Genomic DNA, 22841 nt, shown 5'->3' with positions numbered 1-22841 from the left:
ATTTGATTGATATATGGACAGATCAATTATTTATCCGACATATCAAGTATCAATCTGACCAATATATGGATAGATCAATTATCGATCCGATCGATATATGGATAGGTTGATTATTGATTTGACCGATTACATATATATATATACACACAAACCTTTTTTTTTTTTAAATAGGCTAAAATTAAAGGAGAGTAGAAAACATACTAGTTTGGGAGGAGACACAATATTTAGAGATAAATTATTAGTTTCAAAAAGGAGAAAGTTGAAGAAACAATGAGTTTTAATAATAATGGAGCAGAAAAAAGTTAGAGAGAGGGAAAAAAGTAATTTAAAATTGAAAAAAATGAGTTAGAGTTTTATATTTTAAGTATATTTGTAAATAGTTCTCATAGTTTTTATTATGTTATTATAGTCTAATTTTTTCTTAAAGTTATTTTTTTATAAAATAAAAAATTAAAGTAGGTCATTTTACTAATTAAAAACTAATGAATCTTATCACCAAATTTTCGTAATTAAATAGGGTAGAATTGTAAATTCAGGAGGCTGAACTGAACGAAGAGACAGTTCACTGGATAAGACTCCGGGTACAGACTGCTCTTCTCGTTGCCAAATATTCCGACGGGATGGCAATCGCCATCTTCACCGCGCATGTTAGCACCAGTGGCTTAAATTCCCGGCTCCTCCGTTCTCCGCCGCAACGAACCTTGTCTCCGGCAAGATGTCACCGTAATTTTAGCTTGAGTTGCGCGTTATTCCCGGAGAAAAGGCGGGAAAGCAGACGACTGGTCAACTTAGCCCTCGGAGTCTTGCTTCAATGGCTCGTTGTACCTCAAGGTCATTCCCTTCATTCATCAATGCTAACGCACGCCTTAGTAGTTACATTCGTAATGATATTGACATGCATGCACTTGTCATTTATGTTCGTTGCTCTATGTGTTTTTTTTATTCTTTTCTTCTACTTGTGAAAATTTGTTTTTGGATTATGGAAAATATTACAAGCGACCTAAGAAAGTTTTGTTGGAACTTTTTGGTTTGCAGATGCAGTAGGAGGTAGCCCTTTTGACAAGTATGTTAAAAGGTGAGCAGAAAAGTTGTGGAAAGTTGGAATAGGCTACATATATAATTTTATGTTACTTGGTGAAAAACTGGCTAATTTACAAAAGTGGATTCAGCATATGTGAAAATTTTAATTAAAGATCTTAAAAATATGTATATTTATTAAGAGGTGTACCCGATGCATTCCTCACCCCCCTATACAACTGTGCGTTCTTATAGCTTGTAAGTTGTGAGTTGTGACCATTAAACTATATCAAGAGACAGAGTTAGTGATAGCATTCAGTCTAGCCCACTTGCATTAAAATTGACCGGCTTCAATGTGAATGAAGAAGATACTTATTATGGAAGAAAACCCAAGAACGAGCCCAAGAATTATAGAGAAGCATGGGCTAAGTGCTATACATATTTCACGATTCGAGTCCATGTCCAAACGGAAGAAGATTGGGCCATATGAGTTTTGATTAAATTCGGGGGATTTATTTTTGATATTATTTTCCTAGTTTAAAAGTTTCCTAGTTTAGATTTTCCTAGTTTAAAATTCCTAGTTTAAACGTTTCTAAGTTTAAAGTTTCCTAGATTTATTTATTTCCATTAAAGTAGAATTCGAATCCCATGCTATTTGGGATAGGTTTTTTCCCTACATATAGAGATGAATTTTGTTATTTTCAATCAGACAATATTATTATTAACTGAGAGTTTCTCTTATTTACACCTTTGTGTGTATTTATCTTGCAGCCCTATAAGAACGATTCTTTAGGAGGTAATATTAATTCTTAATTTGATATCTTTGGTTTCTATTAAAGTTAATTAAAGAAGGTGATTAGTCTTATACTAATTGTTGTCTTTAGTTTCTTTGAAATAGGGGTCTAGATCACTTTTGATCTAAGTTCTTGAATTGACTCTATTAGTATCATAATTAGTCTTAATCCACTAATTTTGAATACTAAGATCAATTAGGGTTTTTAGCACTTATCCTCGAAATTGGGGATTTTATTCTCCAATTTTACCTATCTTTAATTTCTTGCCTTTAATCTTAGTATTTTCGCTTCCGCATTATTTTCTTGTTTATTAAAGTAACCCGATTCTATCAGTTAGATTTGATTACCACATCAATGTTGTTGAATGGGGCAAATATTGTATCATGTTAAGCTCCACTAATCTTTATATGTTTCTCTTTTTATGACAATAGATTTGATAATGTATTTAATGTGTTGAGTTTGCATTTGGTCTTTTTTTTTTCAAAAAAATACTAGTTTGCTCTTGGAAAAATTTATTGAAAAAAAGAAGGAATTTTTTAGTATGATAAAGACAGAGGCGAAATGAAATCATGGAAACCTTGCTTGAACTAAACGAAATCAGTATCGATGTTTCGCCTCCATCTTTATCTCAAAAAAAAAAAAGACAGCCGAAACATCGTTCGTTTAGTTCAAGCAAGGTTTCCATGATTTTATTTGGCCCGCAATTGAATGAAGTTATATCACTGTCTTTCTTCCATGCCCCTCATTCTCAAGTCAAATTTTCAAATCTTGGGCAATCTGATTTATGAAGTTGGCAAAACTAATTTCCCAAGTGTTGTTGACTATTCAAAGTGTGCAAAGTTTTGGGTTCGAAGTGTGTTATCTACTTCCAAGGATGAAACTAGTGTTAAGGCTAAATTTCGTCCCCAGGTCAGAAAAAGCAGTTTCCATTTTTTTCCTCGAGTGAATTACAGGATTGCTAACTTTTGTGTTTTCACAACTATTGATATTCATGTCAGAACATAAGATCAACTAGCTTGTAAACTCTGTGATATCAGGAGACTGTGTTCCGTATTGTTCCACAATCTTCACTAATCTCCATCATCTGTGTGCATAGCTTCACATCTGGCACCTACTTTACTTAGCTACTGTTATTGGTAAAATTAGCTTCTGCTTAAGTCATTGTCCTATGTGCTTTCAATTGGTTTGATAAGCCTGTGATACTTTGTGATTTCATTTAGGCTTGAATTAAGTAGTTGTGTTCATTTTATTATTTTAATTGTTGATTTGATAACTAGGAAACAGCTTGATCCACTGGAAGCTTATGTACCAGCTGTGCTTCTGGCTGGGGTGCAGATTAAGGAATTAGGTGATACTTGTTTCCCACTTTCACTATTTTTGTTTCCTAGCATGAAAAGCTTAGTAAATATACTCCATTCATGCTGCAATCCATGAGTTTATTTCAATTAAGTATTTCAACGATCATTAAAGCAATACAGAGAAATACTGGACTTAAAGGAGTAATAGCAGATAGTCACCTGAAGTTGGGCACCACAATCTGGTAGACACCTGAAGTTGGCACCACAATCTGGTAGACTACTGAAGTTGGCATCACAATCTGGTAGGCACCAGAAGTTGGCACCACGGTCAGATAGACACCTTAAAATGTGCCAGTCATCGTTAGACACCTTTTATTGGCAGGGGTTTGTCTCGTGAACACCTGTATCCGTGAGATCACCTGCTAGAGACTTGCTCTTTGCTGCCGTATCAGATGGTCAAATGAAATGATGACACGTGTAACTTTTTTTTAAAAAGAAATATAGTAATTTATAAAAAACAAAAACCATCTATAAATAATATAAAAAAACATACTCCCCTTCTCTTACTCATTTCCTTTGTCAAAATGTTTCAGTTCCTTCTCCTATACATTTCCTTTGTCAAAATGTTTCAGAACTGAACCTCCCCCTCCCCCTCCCCTTTTTGTTCCACCACCTGTAGCCCCTTCCCCTCTCCCTCATTTCTTCTAAACCCTTCCCCCTTCCCCTCCTCCTTCAACGAATCTCTCGAAACTGTTACCGGTCGAAATCCATCTCTCACAGAATTCTGAAATGTTGCTTTATTTAAATGGTAAGAGTTATCAAATGTTGTCCTCAGACTTCAGCGTTAATTAAGCGTACATTTCCCCCCCTGAATTTTGATATCGGAAACATTATGTACTCTTCAAATAACTTATAGAGGTTAAGTTGTACTTTCTGTGAAATCAGTAGGCTTTTCAGTCATTATGATTGAAGTCCATCGTATGCTTTCTACTGCTTCAGTATGTTGCAATGTCAGGGACTTAACTCCTATTATACAAGATATTGTCGGATCTTTTTTCATTTTTTTCAGGTTGGTTTATGGTGGAGGTGGGCGGGGGGTGGTAGAAAAAAATTAGAGGAGGAATGGGAATAAGGTGGGTTTGCTTCCATAGTGTCTTGCCTCTTTCCTGACTTCCTGAAACCTTATTGGTTTAAACTATTCTTCTTCAAGAATTTGCGTCAGTGGTTGCAATTAGATTGCTTCCCTGTCCCCTTGCTTACAACCCCCTCTAGGGCCTCCAAGCAAAAATAAAAAAAATCCTAAAACAATAGCCATCCTTGAATATTGAACCAGCTGGATCATAACCTTATGAATCAGAGCAAATGTTGTTTATGTAATAATCATCTAATTTCTCTTGTTAAAAAAGGTGACAAAGGGAATTAAGGCACGACCCCCAGACTTCTTATCCCCTTGTTATGGTTATGGGAATTTTAAGTCTGATGCTCAAAAGCGCCAAAAGATTGGTGTGGCCTAGTGATCAATGAAGTAGATTGAGATTTATGAGGTCTCAGTTTTAAATCCCTACTGTGAAAAACACTTGATGACTTCTTGTCATCCGTCCCACCCTTGGTGGACAGAGTTATCAGGTACTGTTGGTGGTGGGAGGTGCAAAAATATCACGTGTAATTAGTCGAAGTACGCACAAGGTGACCCAAATACTATACTTATCCCAAAGAAGAAAAAGAAAGCCGAAAGATTTGAAAGTGGATCACTGGCTTTGAGATTGGAGGAAATGGTGACAAAGGTGGCCATCTCTCATATTTTGTATGCTGATGACATACTGTTATTGTGGCATCCAAGGGTGTGGCCTAGTGGTCAATGAAGTGGGTTAACTTGAGGTCTCAGGTTCAAACCCTAGTGGAGGCGAAAAAACACTAGGTAATTTTTCCCATTTGTCTTTGTCATAGCCTTGGTGGACAGAGTCACTGGGTATTGTTGCTGGTGGGAGGTGACAGGTATCTCGTGGATTTAGTCGAGGTGTGCGAAAGCTGGCCCAAACACCACGGTTATAAAACAAAAATGACACTGTTATTGTGTGAGGCAAACAAGGAATAATTTCTTAATGTCAGAGGGATTTTGTTAGCCTTTAAAGTTGTCACAGGTTTTAAAGTTTTCCATGCTAAGAGCTACTTGTTTAGTGTTAATGTTGATAGTAATACTGAAGAGTTGGCTGAAATTATGGGATGTAAGGTTGAGAACTTCATTATTGTATATTCGGGACTTCCTCTAGGTGTTAAAAACAACACTCAAATGATATGTCAAGGAGTTCTAGACAGATTTGCAAAGAAACTGATCCCATTGGAAAATAGTATTTATCTTTAGGTCTAGTCAATAGTGTCTTTGATGGAAACCCAACATACTTAATATCACTCTTTCCCATACCAGAAAATATTGAAAGAAAGACAAACTGTAAGGATTCATTTTCTCCGGGAGGCTAATGCAGAAAGAAAGCAAATGCATTAGGTAAAATGACAGACTATTATGAAAGATAAAAGAAGTTGGTGGATTGGGTGTAAGGAACTTAGGGGTCGTTTGGTAGGAGATATAAGGTGGGAATGAATGGATTTTGGAGCCCCTGCACAGTTACCATGCATAAAGAAGTGGGTGTATAGAAACAAATATATGACGCAATTCAAGATAACAAGATTAATATCAAGAATGAGGGTGTGAACTATCTTGGATATCAAAGCTTTCAATCCCCCAAGAAGATCTCAAAGTGCCGCGGAAGATTGATTAAAAGATCTTTTAAAGTTCATAACATACTCAAATGGATTTATGAAGGAAGTGATTACAATCATAAATGTCATAAAGGACTTTGGAGCATTCTTCTAACCATCATAAGCTTGGAGGAAGACTAGTATAAATAGTCTTTAATAATATAGTTATTTTTGTAATTTAGCTAGTTTTGCAAGACTAGTATAAATAGTCTTAAGTTTTCAGTTTAGGGTTAGCTAAATTTGATGATAGAGAAATACTCTTTGTGTGAGTTTATGGGGGGATTCCATTGAATCTCTTCACTGAACCTCTCTTGAATACTTTTAAGTAAGATGTCCATGTATGAATTCAATTCTCTTCTTTCATATCCAAGATAGTCCACACCCGTATTCGTGATATCAATCTTGCTATCTCGATTTGATCAATATGCAAGTTATGGCAAGGATTACAACATGTAAAACTGGTGGCCGGGTAAGAGAGCAGAATCAGTTTCTTGACTAATGTATGGTTGGGGATGATAAATTGATAAATAGTGCCCATTTTGTGCAGTTTATCAATGAACAAACAGTGACAGTAGCTGCATGTTATTCTGGGTCTGAATAGAAATCTAATCTCAATAACAACTACAACAAACCCAATGTATTCCCACATAGTGGGGTTCGGGGAGGGTAAAATATACGCAGTCCATACCACTACCTTCAGAGAAGTAGAGAGGCTATTTCTGATAGACCCTTGCTCAAGACAAAGAATAGTAAACAGAGTTGTAATAAAGCATGAAACAAGATGAAATACTAGAAATAAGTCACCCATAAAGTAATACCCTACACTAACGAACCAAAGGCACCCACCACCCCCATACCCTCCATTAGCCGCTTCAACCTATGGACAAGGCCCTAAGACTACCAACCCGGCTATCCTAAAGCTCTCCTAACTACTGGCTAGGACTCATCCACATACACTAGCCTTCTAACCTAATTCGCGTCCTCCATACCTTCCTATCTAGGGTCATGTTCTCAGTAAGCTGTAACTGCTCCATGTCACGTCTAATCACCTCTCTCCAATACTTCTTCGGCCTACCTTTACCCCGCTGGAAACCATCCAAAGCTAGCCTCTCACACCTACTAATTGGGGCATCCGTGCCCCTCCTCATCACATGCCCGAACCCGAATCATCTCAACCTAACTTCCCCCATCTTGTCCTTCATTGAAGCCACTCCCACCTTCCCCGGATAGTCTCATTCCTAACCCTATCACCCCTAGTAAGTCCTCACATCCAACGCAACATACGCAATTCCGCCACCTTCAATTTTTGAATGTGGGAGTTCTTGATTGGCCAACACTCTGCTCCATACAGCATGACTGGACGAACTGTCACTCTGTAGAATTTGCCTTTAATCTTGGACTACATCTTCTTATCGCACAACACTCTTGAGGCAAGCCTTCACTTCATCTATCCCACCTCAATACGGTGGGAGACATATTCGTCAATCTCTCCATTTCCCTGAATCATAGACCCGAGATACTTAAAACTATCCCTCTTACAAATAATCTGGGAATCCAACCTTACTACCACCTCGTTCTCCTGCCTCAAGTCATTAAACTTACATTCCATATATTCTGTCTTGGTCCTATTCAACCTGAACCCTTTAGACGCAAGGGTTTGTCTCCAAACCTCCAATTTATCATTCACCCCCCCCGCGTCTCATCAATTAAAACTACATCATCTGCAAAAAGCATACACCAAGACACCTCTTCTTGAATACTTCCGCTCGACCACTCTCTCCCAAATCTTCATAGTGTGACTCAACAACTTAATACCCCTATAGTTGTTGCAACTCTGGATGTCACCCTTGGTCTTTTATAAAGGAATCATAGTACTCCATCTCCAGGCCTCAGACATTTTGGCAGTCTTGAAAATGCTGTTAAACAATTCAGTCAACCACCTTAATCTAGCCCCGCCAGTAAACTTCCAAAAATCCATCGGAATCTCATCAGGCCCCGTCGCCCTACCCCTTCGCATCCTGCGAATAGACTCCCTGACCTCCTCCACCTTAAAACGTCTACAATAACTGAAATCACGACACTCCTCTGAGTGCTCTCGCTTCCCTAACACAATGTCTCTGTCCCCCTCCCTCATCATTCAAGAGTCTATGAAAATACGACTACCATCTTCTCTTAATGTGAACGTTCACCACCAACACTCTACCATCCTAGCAGAAAAGAAATCTAATCTCAGGAAGAATTTTATTGATTGGGAATTAGATGAAGTTGGTGAATTATTAGTTATTACATTCTTTGGCGCCTATAAGTCTGGATGTTAACAGGATGGACTCTCAGATTTAGTCAGTAGGTAATGCACTTCACTTGATGTGAACGTCCTCCACCAACACTCTACCATCCTCCCCTTAATGCACTTCACTTGATTAAGGTCACGACCCTTTCGTTCCCTAGCCTTAGCAAGCCTATACAACCTCTTTTCCCGACCTCTCTCCTCTAACCTCGCATACAAGCTCTCTAACGCTGCCGTCTTAGCAGTCGTAACTGCTAACTTAGCCTCCTTCCTAGCAGAAAAGAAATCTAATCTCAGGAAGAATTTTATTGATTGGGAATTAGATGAAGTTGGTCAATTATTAGTTATTACATTCTTTGGCTCCTGTAAGTCTGGATGTTAAAAGGAAGGACTCTCAGATCTAGTCAGTAGGTATTATCAAACATTTTCAGTTCTATATTCTCTTGCAAAAGTATGTTGTGCATTGAGATTTGACTTGGTCATGTAAAATATTGTGGAAAACAAGAGTACCTACAATAGTAGCTTCTTTTGGTTAGATTGCAGCAAGGGGAGCCTGTTATACTTAAGACATGTTTTTGAAAAAGGCTTCTACCTTTGTAGCATATGTTGTATTTGTGATGACTCACAAAAAAAAAAGTAACTCATCCTTTTTGCATTCTGTGGGTTGCACTGCGTAGTTCCACAAGCAGATGAGTGAAGTGTTGGCAGACTCGAAAAATGAATGAAAGATAGAAACAGATCTGGGAGACCATTCCTCCTTGTACCATTTGGACTATTTGGTTGAAGAGGGATAAGAGATGCTTTGAAGATCAAAAGCATCATATTTCTTTTGTAAAAAACAACAGATGCCTATAGAAATTTAACTTTTTGTGTAGGATTAGTATGATCGAGATTTTGTCTTTTTAGACTTTTTGTGGGTGCGTATTTATAACTAGCAATGATGGCCGATGGGTAAACCTTTATTTCTGAAGTACCTCCTTGGTACTCTATTAATGAAATTTATCTTACCTTATAAAAAAGGGAAAAGACTCAAATATGTTATTGAACTATAGAAATGACTCATCTATGCCATCCGTTAAAAGTTTGCCTAGTTTATTCCATCGCCTTTACAAAACAGGCCCATCCATGCCATTAATCTTTAACGGTGGTTTTGCAAACCACCTTTGCCACGTGGCCTATCATTAGAGGTCCATGTCACCAAATCGGACCCACTAACCATCAAATAGCCAAAAAAAAAAAAAGAGCTAACTTCTGGGGATGACAAAAATGAATCAAAATCATAAAAATTTCCCCTGCCTTTCTCCTTTATGAAATCCCACATTTATATAGGCTTTTTTTTAGCTGGATTGAATTTCATCAATGGCCACTTTTGCTGCTTTACCTTTAGTTTCTCGGAACCAAAAACAACAGAAAAGGGGTCTCTTTGAATTCAATAATAATAATAATAATAAAATTATAAGATTTGCAGAGAATTATATATATATATTTTTTCTTATATGTATGTATGTAAACCAACATGCTGGTTAATTTTTGGTCCTATAAGAAACAAAATTTGTCTATCTTGAGCTGGGGGTCTATCGGAAACAGCCTCTCTACTTTTTTGGAGTCAGCGGTATGGACTGCGTACATTTTACCCTCCCCAAACCTCACTTTGTGGGAATACACTGGGACTGTTGTTGTTGTTGTTGTAAGAAACAAAATTTGTGCTTATGTGGATCGAGAAAGGGGAAAAATGAAGATTTTAACTCACAAAACTCGGAATTTGGTAAAGGACTAGATGTTTTTCTAAGTCCGGGCCCTTCAGTTGGCTTCAAGAACTGTTAACATGCTCAATGCATTTTCAGAAGGGCATGGCACTTTTATCAATTTGTTTTATTTCGTACCTTTCATTCAATGAGAAAATGAGTCAATATTATACAGAAAATGACACGAGCTCTGGTAGCTCATTGGTGGAGTGCTTCAATCCCCTGGAGGTCAAGGGTTCAAATTTCTCTTAGTAAACACAATTTCTTGAAAAGTTTTTAAGCTTATTTTGAATAATATTGAAGCCACCTAGGTTTGAGACCAGACTCCTCGCCTAAAAGGATGTAACTGGTCCAACTGAGCCAACATCTACTGAATATAGGTTTTTGCCAATAAAGATACCATTTTATGTGGCAGCAGCTAATGAACAATTTAAAATATTCTTAGATTGAATTATTCAAGTAAGCTTAAGAATTTTAACTTTGAGAAAACTACTCATTCTCTGTTCTTTTATGGGCGGAGTTCTATGAAATTACTGGTAAAGTTGCTGTCATGTGACCTGGTCACTGGTTCAAGCCTTGGAAACAGCCTCTGGCAGAAATGCAGGTAAAGCTGCGTACAATACACCCTTGTGGGTGGGGCCCTTCCCCAGACCCTGCACATAGCGGGAGCTTTAGTGCACACCGAGCTGCCTTTTTTTTTTTAGTTCTATGAAATTACTAGGATTTATTTGAATCGGTAATTAAATTTGTAATTTAGCTTAAATTTCAATGAAGAGATATTATCTAAAGCATCTTGCAATTTTCCAAAATCGAATTCAACATCTAAAGTTTCATTTAACTTGGAATAACGGGTCCATGAGTTGGAACAAGATTAACAAAGTGAAGGAATTGATTTTAATTCCTTAAAAGTCAATCCCGGAGAAAACTTACCAATTCAGAAAAATAATCTGAATGATCATGTTGCAATACAAAGAGCATCTTCAAAAGTCGTTTCCAACCTGGAAATTACAAGTTTCCTCAATGATGAGCTTTTGAGTAATTGTTTGGTATTGAAAAGAAGTGCTTTTTAATATTTCTAATGAGTTTGTTGTGGATACGTCTTAAAAAATGAGAACTCGTTGAGGGGAGGTGTAGTAATGTGCTTGAATTTATTTTTCTGAAATATGATATTGTTACATTGATCCTTCATTCACTTATTTAAATATCAACAGCACTTATACAAAATCATGTGTACGCACCACTGGACCCATAATTGTAGGTTCTTTCAAGTCGTCACATTTTGCTGAGTGCTATATAATTGGAGTATGGTTAGGCTTAAGAAGTTTTATTGTAAGATTTCACAGCATGATGTTTACATGATCTTTTTACATTTTGTAGAAAAATCTTTAGAGGTTGATGAGCCTGAATATGGTGATTGCCGGAATATATTGCGTTCTGGTCCTGCTTCATCTCTTCGTGTCAATATTCGAGCAGTAAGTTAAAATGAATGTCATTTTCTAATGGTTGATAATTATCAGTTTCTGTACAGCTTTTGTCAAAATTAGGAATGCATGGAGCTGATTTAGTTGGTCTAGACTTATGAATGCTCCATTCTTCTTGGACCACACGGTGCATCCTAACCATGAGTGAAAATATTATTGTACCAGTTGCGCCATATGATATTTGTATTGATGAAGCCCTAAAGGAACAGAAGGAAATAGGCAATTAAGAAGAAAAGAATAAGAATTACTCCCTCTGTCCCAAAATTGTTATTTTTTGCTTTTTGAGAAGCCATTAAAACTTTGACCAAATTTTATTAGTGATTTAAAAGCATTTTGGACACATTTTGGTCTCGTAGGATGTTTCATGTAGTTTGTAAATATCTAAGTATTATTTTCAAATCATGATTATAAATATTTTGTCATCTAGACACACATAAGCGTTTGGGTTGGAGTCAGTATATGAGGAACTAGGAAAAATTTGAAATTAAAAAAGCAAGAATTTTCCTCATTGATCTATAAGTGCTCTGCTATGCCAAATCTGCTACCCAACTCCTGAGAAACGCTCTCAAGAAACCCTAAACTCTTAGTCGCCGACCATCATGGACACTATCTCCGGTGGGAACATGGTACCACAATTAGTAGTTAATACACCAAAGTATGCAGAGATTTTGAAACCTAAAGCAATCATTAAAATATTACTAGGGTTCCTCTAAAACCTGTTGCCATGCTGCATGGAGAACCTAGTATCACATGGAAATCATTTGAGCTGAGAAACTTAATCATCCAAGAAAATTTACAATATGCTATCATTGGTAAATTTTTATGGCAAACCAGATATCAAAGAGTTGAGAAAGGCGATTCCTGCACAATGTGGAATAAAAGGAGAATGCACAATAGGATTATTGGATGCAAGACATTCTTATCACGCCGGAAGGTTTGGAGGATTATGTGCAATTGCTTTCAATAGCCTCTTATTACATAAAGACTAAGGAGATGTTTTGGCTGATGAGAACATTGAAGTAGGATCCGTGGTTTGAACCTGATGTGGACACTATAATAAGAGTAGCATGGATTTTAATGCCAGATCTTCCTCCAAATTTTTTTGCTAAGGAAACAATTTTTTCAATTGCTTCAACAGTTGAAAAACCCTTAACGGTGGACATAGCCACTTGAAATCAAACAGGACCTAGTTGTGCAAAGGTGAAAGCAGAAGTGGACCTAATTGCCAAATTACCTTAGAGGGTGAGAATTAATGATGAGAATGACAATACTGGGGAAATGATGAGGAACATTAAAATTCTAAACGTAGTCCAGAACCTTCATGAATCAAAAATCAATTTTGCTACTTATAAAAAGAGAAAGTCAATTTGAATTTTGCTACTAGTTGTCAAGTTTATCTTTTACATCATTCTAGAATACTTAGCTATTAAGAAAATGAGTTGTCAATGAGTTGTGTATGAGTTGCCAATAAGTTGTGTATGAGTTGTCAATGAGTTGTACAAAGGCTTTTGAAGCCTATAAATAGAGACAATGACCTCTAGCTCTGTAGTTTTTAGTTCAACTCTTCTATTAATAGAACTTTGTGTTTTCTTTTAAGATTTTGGATTAAATCATGTATTTTAAGGGCTTTGGATTAAGCTCTTGTTATCCGTGGATTCGGATTGTCTTTAAAGCGTTATCTTACAACACGTTGAAGTTGTTCCTTCAACAAATTGTGTGGTTTACTTTATTTAGCACATTAGAGAGTTCCTCTAAACTTGTGCTACATTAGTTTGGTATCAGAGCAATGGAGGATCTTACAACGAGGGTGAATAACCTAGAAGAAAGATTGGATCAACAAATCGCTACTCTTCGTGAAGAACTCACTAGGAGGTTTGAAGAACTTCTTGTATTAGTGAGAAACAATCAAGGAGGTGTTGCCAGATCCCGGAGACAACATCGAGCTCAATATGTGGAAGAGGAAGATGCTATGGAGGAACATGATCTTTATGCACAACCAAGAAGAGGTCATGCAAATGGTGGAGATATGTACAAGATTAAGGCTGAAATCCCAACTTTCAATGGTAATGTAAACATTGAAGGGTTTCTTGATTGGATCTATGAGGTGGAGACATTCTTTGAGATTATGAACATCCCTCCGGATCGTCCAGTACCATTGGTGGCATATAAATTGAAAGGAGGTGCTGGAGCTTGGTGGAATTGTCATCAAGAAGAGCTTCGTTTGAGGTGTGATAATCGTGTAAGATATTGGCCACAAATGAAAGCACTTCTAAAGGCTAGGTTCTTGCCTGTGGATTATGAACAACTCTTGTAACTACAGTTCCAGAACTGTGTTCAAGGTAGTAAATCTGTTTCTGATTATACAGAGGAGTTCTTAAGATTACAAGGTGTAATCTTTCTGAAAATGAAGATCAACAAGTCGCAAGGTATATCAATGGTCTCAATGATTCTATCCAAGAACGTCTTGGCATACAACAAATTTGGTCAATAGGTCAAGCTCAAACTCTTGCCTTGAAAGCTGAGAGATATATAAAGACCAAGAAGTCTTATAAAGCTGCGTCTTATTCTTGCCCAGAAAGTATATCAAAAAGTTCACGCCAAGAGGAGGGAAAGTTTATTCCATCTAAAGCAAAGAAAGATGAAAAGGCACCATTTTCTAGCAAAAATAATGATAAGCAACCATCTAATACGATCAAGTGTTACAAGTGCCGCTAAGAGGGACACATATCTAGCAACTGTCCAAGAAGTAAGTTTGTCAACAACACTCGTCGTGATGAAAGTGATGAAGAAGTGGACAACTATGATAGTGAAGGTGAACCTGAACCATGTGAAGAAGAGGGAGAAGAAATAGTGTATGTGGTCAAACGCCTTCTATGCTCAACCATGCAACCTGAAGAGACACAATGAAAGAGGATATTCGAAAGGTGAATGGAAAGGTATGCAAGTTGGTAATTGATAGTTGTAGCTGTAAGAATTTAGTTTCTGAAAATATGGTTAAACACTTAAATCTTGAGACACATGATCACCCGAATCCATATACTATCGGATGGCTCAAGAAAGGAGTGAAGATCAGGATCACCGAACAATGTTGGTTACCACTTTCTTTGGGTAAGTATTATCGATCAAATGTTCTATGTGATGTGGTTGATATAGATGCATGTCATGTTCTTCTTGGAAGACCTTGGCAATATGATGTGAACACCACACATAAAGGAATAGACAATTGGTATTCTTTCATTGGAAAAAACCAAAAATCATTATACTTCCAAACAAGACTACTAATAATGCCTCTGAAGTAGAGGAGAAGAGTATGTTAACCATCACTCAAAATCCAAAAGAATTTGCTCAAGACTTGAAGAAATCAAAATTATGTGCCGCATTAGTCGTCAAAGGAGATAAGCAACCAACGAAAGAAATTCCAGTGGAGATGCAAAGTGGAGATGCAAAGTCTGTTATCTGAATACCAAAGCATACTTGGAGAGCCTCAACATCTACCTCCTATGAGGAATATTCAACATCAAATAGATTTTGTTCCAGGTGCTAGTCTTCCCAACCAACCACACTATAGGATGAGCCCAAAAGAGCATGCCATTCTAAGGGTGAAAGTAGAAGAGTTATTGCATAAGATACATGTTAGAGAAAGCATAAGTTCACGCGCTGTACCAACACTACTCACACTAAAGAAAGATGGATCTTGGCGGATGAGCATGGATAGTAGGGCTATCAATAAAATCACTACAAGGTACAGATTTTCTATCCCACGAATGGATGACATGCTTGACCAACTCAGTGGAGCAAAGGTGTTTTCGAAGCTTGATCTAAGAAACGGATATCACCAAATACGAATTAGACCCGGTGATGAATGGAAGACTGCATTTAAGACAAAAGAGGGGTTGTATGAATGGCTAGTTATGCCATTTGGACTTTCTAATGCTCTTAGTACTTTCATGTGCCTAATGAATCAGGTTCTTCATCCATTCTTGTCATAGTTTGTAGTTGTCTATTATGACGACATACTGATTTATAGCAAAAATATGGAGGAACATTTTGAACATGTCAAAAAGGTGATGGATGTATTGAAGGAGAATGAGCTCTATGTTAACTTGAAGAAGTGTGTATTCCTTGAAACAAAACTAGTTTTCTTAGGCTTTATTATCTCAAGTGAGGGGATTCAAGTTGATGAGTCTAAAATAGATGCAATAAAAAGGGATGGCCAACTCCAAAAACTATCTCCGAAGTAAGGAGCTTCCATGGTTTAGCCACTTTCTATAGAAGATTTGTGAAGAACTTTAGTACTATCATGGCATCAATCACTGAATGTTCAAAGAAAGGGAAGTTCAAATGGGATGAAAAAGTTGAAGCTAGTTTCATAGAGATTAAGGAAAAACTGTCACAAGCTCCTGCATTAGTGTTCCCAGATTTCAACAAGACCTTTGAGTTGGAATGTGATGCTAGTGAAGTAGGCATTGGGGCTGTTTTATCACAACAAATGAAGCCTGTTGCTTTCTTCAGTGAAGCAAGACAAAAGTGGAGTACTTACCAGCAAGAGCTGTATTCTATTTATAGAGCATTGAAGACATGTGAGGTCTATTTAATGCCTAAAGAATTCATTGTCGACACTGATTATCAATCCTTGAAACATTTTAGAAGTCAAAAGCATGTGGATCGCATGTTAGCCAGATGGGCATCATACCTGGAGAGATTCAATTATCTTATTGTCCACAAGTCCGGAGTAACTAATTGATTGGCAGATGCTTTAAGCCGACGTGCAAGTCTCATGGTTTATTTTGAAGCTGAGTTACCAGGAGTAGACCAAATAAAAGAACTATATGAAAATGATGAAGACTTCGGGCGAATCTGGGTGAAACAAACGAAAGGTTTACCATTAGAAGAGAATTTTGTGGTACAAGATGAATATCTCTTTAATGGAAACCGCTTATGTATTCCCAGAGGTTCTCTACGAGACAAATTGATTCGAGAAATGCATTCATGTAATCTTAGCGGCCATGTTGGGCGTGATAAAACTATTGCTAATTTGGAAGCATGCTACTATTGGCCTTAACTTAAGAGAGATGCCGACAAATTTGTGCAAAGGTGTCCCGTTTGCCAAACATACAAAGGTCAGGTTCAAAACACTGGACTTTATATGCCATTACCCGTTCTAAGTAAGTGCACCTTGGGAAGACCTATCAATGGATTTTGTACTTGGCTTACCAAGAACAAGGCGAGGACATGATGCTGTTTATGTGATAGTAGACAGATTTTCTAAAATGACTCATTTTATCCCTTGCCGTAAGACTACGGATGCCCATCATGTAGCTAATCTTTTCTTCAGAGAAGTAGTCAGGCTACATGGTGTTCCTAGATCAATTGTTTCAGATTGAGATAGCAAATTTCTAGCTGCATTTTGGCTTACTTTATGGAAACAATTCAACACAGAATTGAAGTTTTCAAGCACTGCCCATCCACAAACATGATGGCCAAACAGAAGTGGTGAATAAATTTTTAGGAAATTTAATTCGATGCATCTGTGGAGATAAGAAAGGACAATGGGATTTAGCTTTATCCCTTGCGGAGTTTGCCTACAATAATTCTAAGCATATGTCTACGGGTCTTAGCCCTTTCTCCATTGTGTACACTAGAGTTCCAAGACATGTGGTTGATTTAGTGAAGCTATCAACAAGGAGAATTCAAGATCAGCTATGACCTTTGGTGACAACTATTCGGAATTATTTAAAGAGGTTCAAGATGTATTAGAAGCATCGAACAAGAAATACAAGCAGTTGGCATCGAGGCTAATGTCATTCCAAGTTGGTGACCAAGTAATGCTATACCTTAGAAAGGAGAGATTGCCTACTGGTGTTCACGGAAAATTAAGGCAAAAGAAATATGGCCTATACACTATTCTAAAGAAGATCAACGACAATGCATATGTGGTAGATTTGCCAAGTGAGATGAATATTTCAAATACTTTTAATGTGGCTGACCTATTACTTTATCATCCAGAGCAAACACTTTAAGAAGAAAACTCGAGGTCGAGTTTCAAAGAAGTAGAGGAGAATGACGAGGAACATTAAAATTCTAAACCTAGTCCAGAACCTTCATGAATCAAAAATCAATTTTGCTACTTAGTAGTCAAGTTTATCTTTTACATAATTCAAGAATACTTAGCTATTAGGAAAATGAGTTGTCAACTATGAGTTGTCAATGAGTTGCCAATGAGTTGTATATTAGTTGTCAATGAGTTGTACAAAGGCTTTTGAAGCCTATAAATAGAGATTGTGACCTCTAGCTATGTAGTTTTTAGTTCAACTCTTCTATTAATGAAACTTTGTGTTTTCTTTCAAGATCTTGGATTAGATCTTGTATTTTAAGGGCTTTGGATTAAGCTCTTGTTATCCGTGGATTCGGATTGTCTTTAAAGCGTTATCGTACAACACGTTGAAGTTGTTCCTTCAAAAAATTGTGTGGTTTACTTTATTTAGCACATTAGAGAGTTCCTCTAAACTTGTGCTACATTAGGAAATCAAATCTAAGTGGATTCATATCCAGTACGATTATATGCCTAAATATTGTAAAGAATGTTGCTTGCAAGGTCATGATGAAGAAAGTTGTTGGAATATTCATCCAGAGCTGCATGAGAAGAAGATAGAGCTGCATCAGAAGAAGATAGAAGAAAGGGAAGAGGTAGAAAACAGACAATCAGATGGAAAGAATATTAAGCAAAAGGAGGAGTCTCAGGTTAACAAAGGAAAAGGAGAAAACACTAAGGGTGTGTTTGGTATGAAGGAAAATATTTTCTGAAAAATATTTTTCAATTTTCTCATGTTTGGTTGGCTTAAAGGTTTTGAAAAATATTTTCTAAATCAATTTATTTTCCTCAAATCTAAGGAAAATGACTTCCTTTCAAAAAGTAAGGAAAACATTTTCCAAAACTCTCTCTCAACCTCAATCTTAAGTTGCAATATTCATACAACTCTCAAAATCACTCGTCCCTACTCCGACTCCCAATCTCGTACCCCCACCCCACCCCTATCAACCCCCATCCAAAAAAAATATTTCAAATTTTTTTCTTACCTCATCCCATGTCCAAAACCCAAACCCCTACCCCTAAACCACCACCCCCTACACCCTTCCAAAATAAATATTTAATTTTTTTTTTTTTAAAATTCAAACTTTTTCTTACCCCACTACCCGACCCAACCCTCACCCTACTAACTCTCTCCTCCTTCTAAAATAAAATAAAATTTTTAAATTTATTTTAATTTTTTTTGAAATTTTCCTTACCCTACCCCTCACTCCCCTACCCCGACCCCCACCTCCTGCTACTTCCATTCCAAAATACTGTTTCAAATTTCTTACCTCATCCCCTAACTCGAAAATTGAACCCCTACTTTAAAAAAAATATTTTTTTTTTTTAAAAAATTTAAACTTCTTTCTTTCCCAACCCCCCACCCCCACCCCTACCAACCTCTCCCCTTTAAAATAAATTAGTTTTTTCTTACCCCACCCTACCTCACCTACCCCGACACCCACCCCTTACTAGCCCCCCCTCTCCCCTCCAAAAAATAATTTTATTTTAAAAGAAAAATCAATTTTTTTCTTACCCCGCCCTTACTATCTATTTTGACAATCTCAACCCCCACCTACTAACCCCCTTCCTAAAAAAATTAGTTTTAAAATTTATTTTTTTTTAAAAATTTAATTTCTTTTTCTTATCCCACCCTTCTTATCCTATTCGTTCTCATTGTTTTTGTTAAATATATATAAATACTTTTAGAAAATATATATACTTAACCAATTTGCATAACGAACACAAGAATATACGCAAGAAATAACTTATTTTTCAAAAAGATGTTTTCCCTCCATATCGAACACACCCTAAAAAAATATTTTTCAGGGTAATAAATAATTTGTTAAAATGTATTTTTACTATCAGCTAAATACTAAAATGTATTTTCTGAAAATTATTTTTTCATTCACCAACCAAACACTTAGAAAACATTTATCAGAAAATATTTTTCATCTACCAACCAAACATAAGAAAACAAGTAAGAAACCAACTTATTTTCCAAGAAAACATTTTCTAGGAAAATATTTTCCATGGAGAATATTTTCCTTCATACCAAACACACCCTAATAAACAACAATGGTTGACAAGGAGAAACAAGTATGAAAGGGATAAATATGGGCATATAGCAGGAGAAGTAGATAAGGAGACTAATGATGGAGTTGTTACATCTAATCCTTTTGTGCCATTACAAAAAGAAGAAGCAGATAATGTCAACAAGGAAGAGGAAGAACAAACAAAGGAAAGTACTAAGTACTGAGTTAGTAAAAGTTTTGGCAAATCAGTTGATGGTTCACAACCAACAAAGGGAACAGATGCAAAGATGAAGTCAAAAGACAAAGTAGTCAGTGAAGAAAAGGAAGTGTCACCAACCAAGGTAGATTATGTGGAACAAGTAAAGCATCATACACCAAAATATGCACATATGGAAGATAATACTCAGCAACATGAGAAGGAACAAAATAAGAAGCCAAGGGAGTTAATTGTACCTTCAGCAATACAAATTGAAAATCAAATTGGAAGTTGCAATAAAAAGAAGAAGATTTGGATGGGGAAGATTTGTATGGCAACATTGAGAAGATAACTACTGAAGGTAATTTGTCCCCTGAACAAATAGACACAATGAAAGCAATTCATGGGAAGCAACAAAGGAATGGAAAAAATTCTAAGGAGCCATACTTCAAAATCAAAATTAAGATGTGCTTTGATTTGGAATATAAGGTCGGTGAACACCCCAAAAGCATTCACCAGGCTAATTACCTTACAAAAAAGACATCACTTTTATTTCGTTGAGTTGATGGAACCAGTGTTGTAAAAGGCGCTTGCCACGTCGCTAATGGCGAATGAAGAGGCGAGGCATAGTCTCCTTTTGTTGTCGTGGCGAGGCGAAATCCAAAAGGCGACTTCCTTTATGAGGAAGGCAACAAGGCGAGCTGACGATGGCGTCGCTTTTTAATTTTTTTTTTTTAAATTAGGGTTTTAGGGTTAAAAGTTAATTTTAGGGCTTATTTTCATATTTTGGCTATACCAACTTAGTCATTGGCTATGACCTACTCACAACTCATAAGTTTGACTTCAACTCCGGCAACCGACGATGTTACTGCGGCGACTCCTACTTCGGTAAGTCTTGATTTCTATTTTTTTTCTTCTTCTTTGGAGTGCAAGGTATTAAGGGAGGGGATAAGAAAGGTGATAGTTTGAGGGTAGGGTCGTGGAACATTGGGACCCTGCAGGGTAAGTCGATAGAATTGGTTAGGATTCTTAGGAAGAGAAAGATTAATATTGCGTGTGCCCAGGAGACCAAGTGGGTAGGTTCTAAGGCTATGGAGGTAGATGGATACAAGTTGTATTCAGGTAGTGATAGGCGTAGGAATGACGTAGGTATCTTAGTGGAAGAAGAGCTTAGGGAGCAGGTAGTGGAGGTTAAAAGGGTTAGTGATAGGGTTATGACTATCAAGTTGGTCTTGGGGGGGTTTGCTTTGAACATCTGTAGTGCGTATGTGCCTCAGGTGCGCCTGGACGAGGAAGAGAAGAAGAGTTTTTGGGAGGTTTTGGACGAGGTGGTTAGAGGCGTGCCTTGTTTGGAGAAGATTTTCATAGGTGGGGATTTCAACGGGCATATTGGGTCTTTGCCGTTAGGGTATGATGATGTGCATGATGAGGGCTTTGGGTTCGGGGTTAGGAATGATGAGGGAGTTGCTCTTTTGGATTTTGCGAGGGCCTTTGGGTTGGTGGTAGTGAATTTCAGCTTTTCGAAGAAGGAAGAGCACTTGGTTACTTTCCGTAGTAGGATAGCCAAGACTCAGATTGACTTTTTGCTGCTTAGGAAGGGGAATAGAGCTTTGTGTAAGGACTGTAAGGTAATCCCGAGTGAGAATCTTGCGACCCAGCATAGACTCCTGGTGATGGACTTGGTTATCAAGAGGGGCAAGATGAGGCGGGGTGGGAAGGGTTGGCTTAGGGTTAGGTGGGGTAGCCTGACCTCGGTTAGTGCTTTGGAGATGGGGGTGAAGTTGGAGGGGATGGGGTGTGGGAGTGCAGGGGGACGTGGATAGTATGTGGGATAGGGCTGCTGGTTGCATCAGGGAGTCTGCCAGAGAGGTGTTAGGTGTTTCGAGGGGCGGGTTTGGCCGGTATCGGGGGGATTGGTGGTGGAATGAAGATGTTAAGAAGAAGGTCGAGATGAAGAAGGCGGCTTCCGCTATGTTGGTTGAGAGTAAGGATGAAGAAGAAAAGTGGGTGAGCAGGGAGGAGTACAAGTTAGCAAGAAAGGAGGCTAAGTTAGCATCACGGCTGCTAAGACAACTACTTTTTAGAGTTTTGTATAAGGGGTTAGAGGAGAAAGGCGGGGAGAAGAGGATGTTTAGGCTTGCCAAGGTTAGGGAGCGAAAGGGTCGTGATCTGGACCAGGTGAAGTGCATTAAGGGGGAGGATGACAGAGTTTTGGTGGAAGACGACCCCATTAAGAAAAGATGGGAGTCCTATTTCCATAGGCTCTTGAATGATGAGGGGGATAGAGGTGTTGTGTTAGGGGAGTTGGAGCATTCTGGGAGTGTCGTGACTTTGGCTTTTGTCGGCGTTTTAAGGTAATGAGGTTAGTGAGGCTATTCGCAAGATGTGAAGGGGCAGGGCGACGGGGCCCAATGAGATTCCGGTGGATTTTTGGATGTTCTCTGGCGGGTCAGGGTTGAGGTGTCTGACCAACTTGTTTAACAATATTTTCAAGTCAGCAAAGATGCCTGAGACGTGGAGATGGAGCACGATGATTCCTTTATATAAGAACAAGGGTGACATTCAGAGTTGCAACAACTACCGGGGTATCAAGTTGTTGAGTCACATTATGAAGATTTGGGAGAGGGTGGTGGAGCGGAGGTTGAGGAAAATTGTGTCTATTTCGGAGAATCAATATGATTTTATGCCTGGTCGCTCCTCGAGTGAGGCAATTCACCTTGTGCGGAGACTGGTAGAGCAGTATAGAGAGAGGAAGAGGGATCTTTACATGGGGTTTATTGACTTGGAAAGGGCGTATGATAAGGTCCCTAGGGAGGTTCTTTGGAGATGCTTGGAGGCGAGGGGGGTCCCGGTGGCGTACATCAGAGCGATTAAGGACATGTATGAGGGAGAAAAGACTCGGGTAAGGACAGTGGGAGGATATTCTGAGCATTTCCCAGTATTGACAGGGTTGCACCAAGGATCAACTCTTAGTCCGTTTTTATTCGCTTTGGTGATGGATGTGTTGATGCGAAATATACAAGGCGAGGTGCCTTGGTGTATGCTTTTCGCGGATGATATAGTTCTGATTGATGAGTCGCGACAAGGGGTTAATGATAAGATGGAGGTTTGGAGACAAACCCTGGAGTCTAAAGGTTTCAGGTTGAGTAGGATCAAGACG

The 22841-nt window shown here is 37.9% G+C and overlaps 1 protein-coding gene across 1 annotated transcript in view; it reads left to right on the top strand.

Moving 5' to 3' along the window:
- The first annotated feature begins 502 nt into the window (after positions 1-502).
- LOC107838924 overlaps positions 503-22841 on the top strand; it is a 34153-nt gene continuing 11814 nt past the window's right edge. Inside the window, exons 1-4 of the mRNA XM_016682204.2 lie at positions 503-831; positions 1036-1075; positions 3089-3159; positions 11276-11370. Of these exons, the coding sequence (XP_016537690.1) occupies positions 621-831; positions 1036-1075; positions 3089-3159; positions 11276-11370 (417 nt within the window). The 5' untranslated portion in view covers positions 503-620. The remainder of the gene's footprint in view (positions 832-1035; positions 1076-3088; positions 3160-11275; positions 11371-22841) is intronic.

Source organism: Capsicum annuum, chromosome 8 (assembly GCF_002878395.1).
Source record: "Capsicum annuum cultivar UCD-10X-F1 chromosome 8, UCD10Xv1.1, whole genome shotgun sequence".
In the NCBI taxonomy this organism is placed as follows: Eukaryota; Viridiplantae; Streptophyta; class Magnoliopsida; order Solanales; family Solanaceae; genus Capsicum; species Capsicum annuum.
Note: the sequence above shows the minus strand (reverse complement) of the source record. Positions and strands in the feature narration are given on the sequence as shown.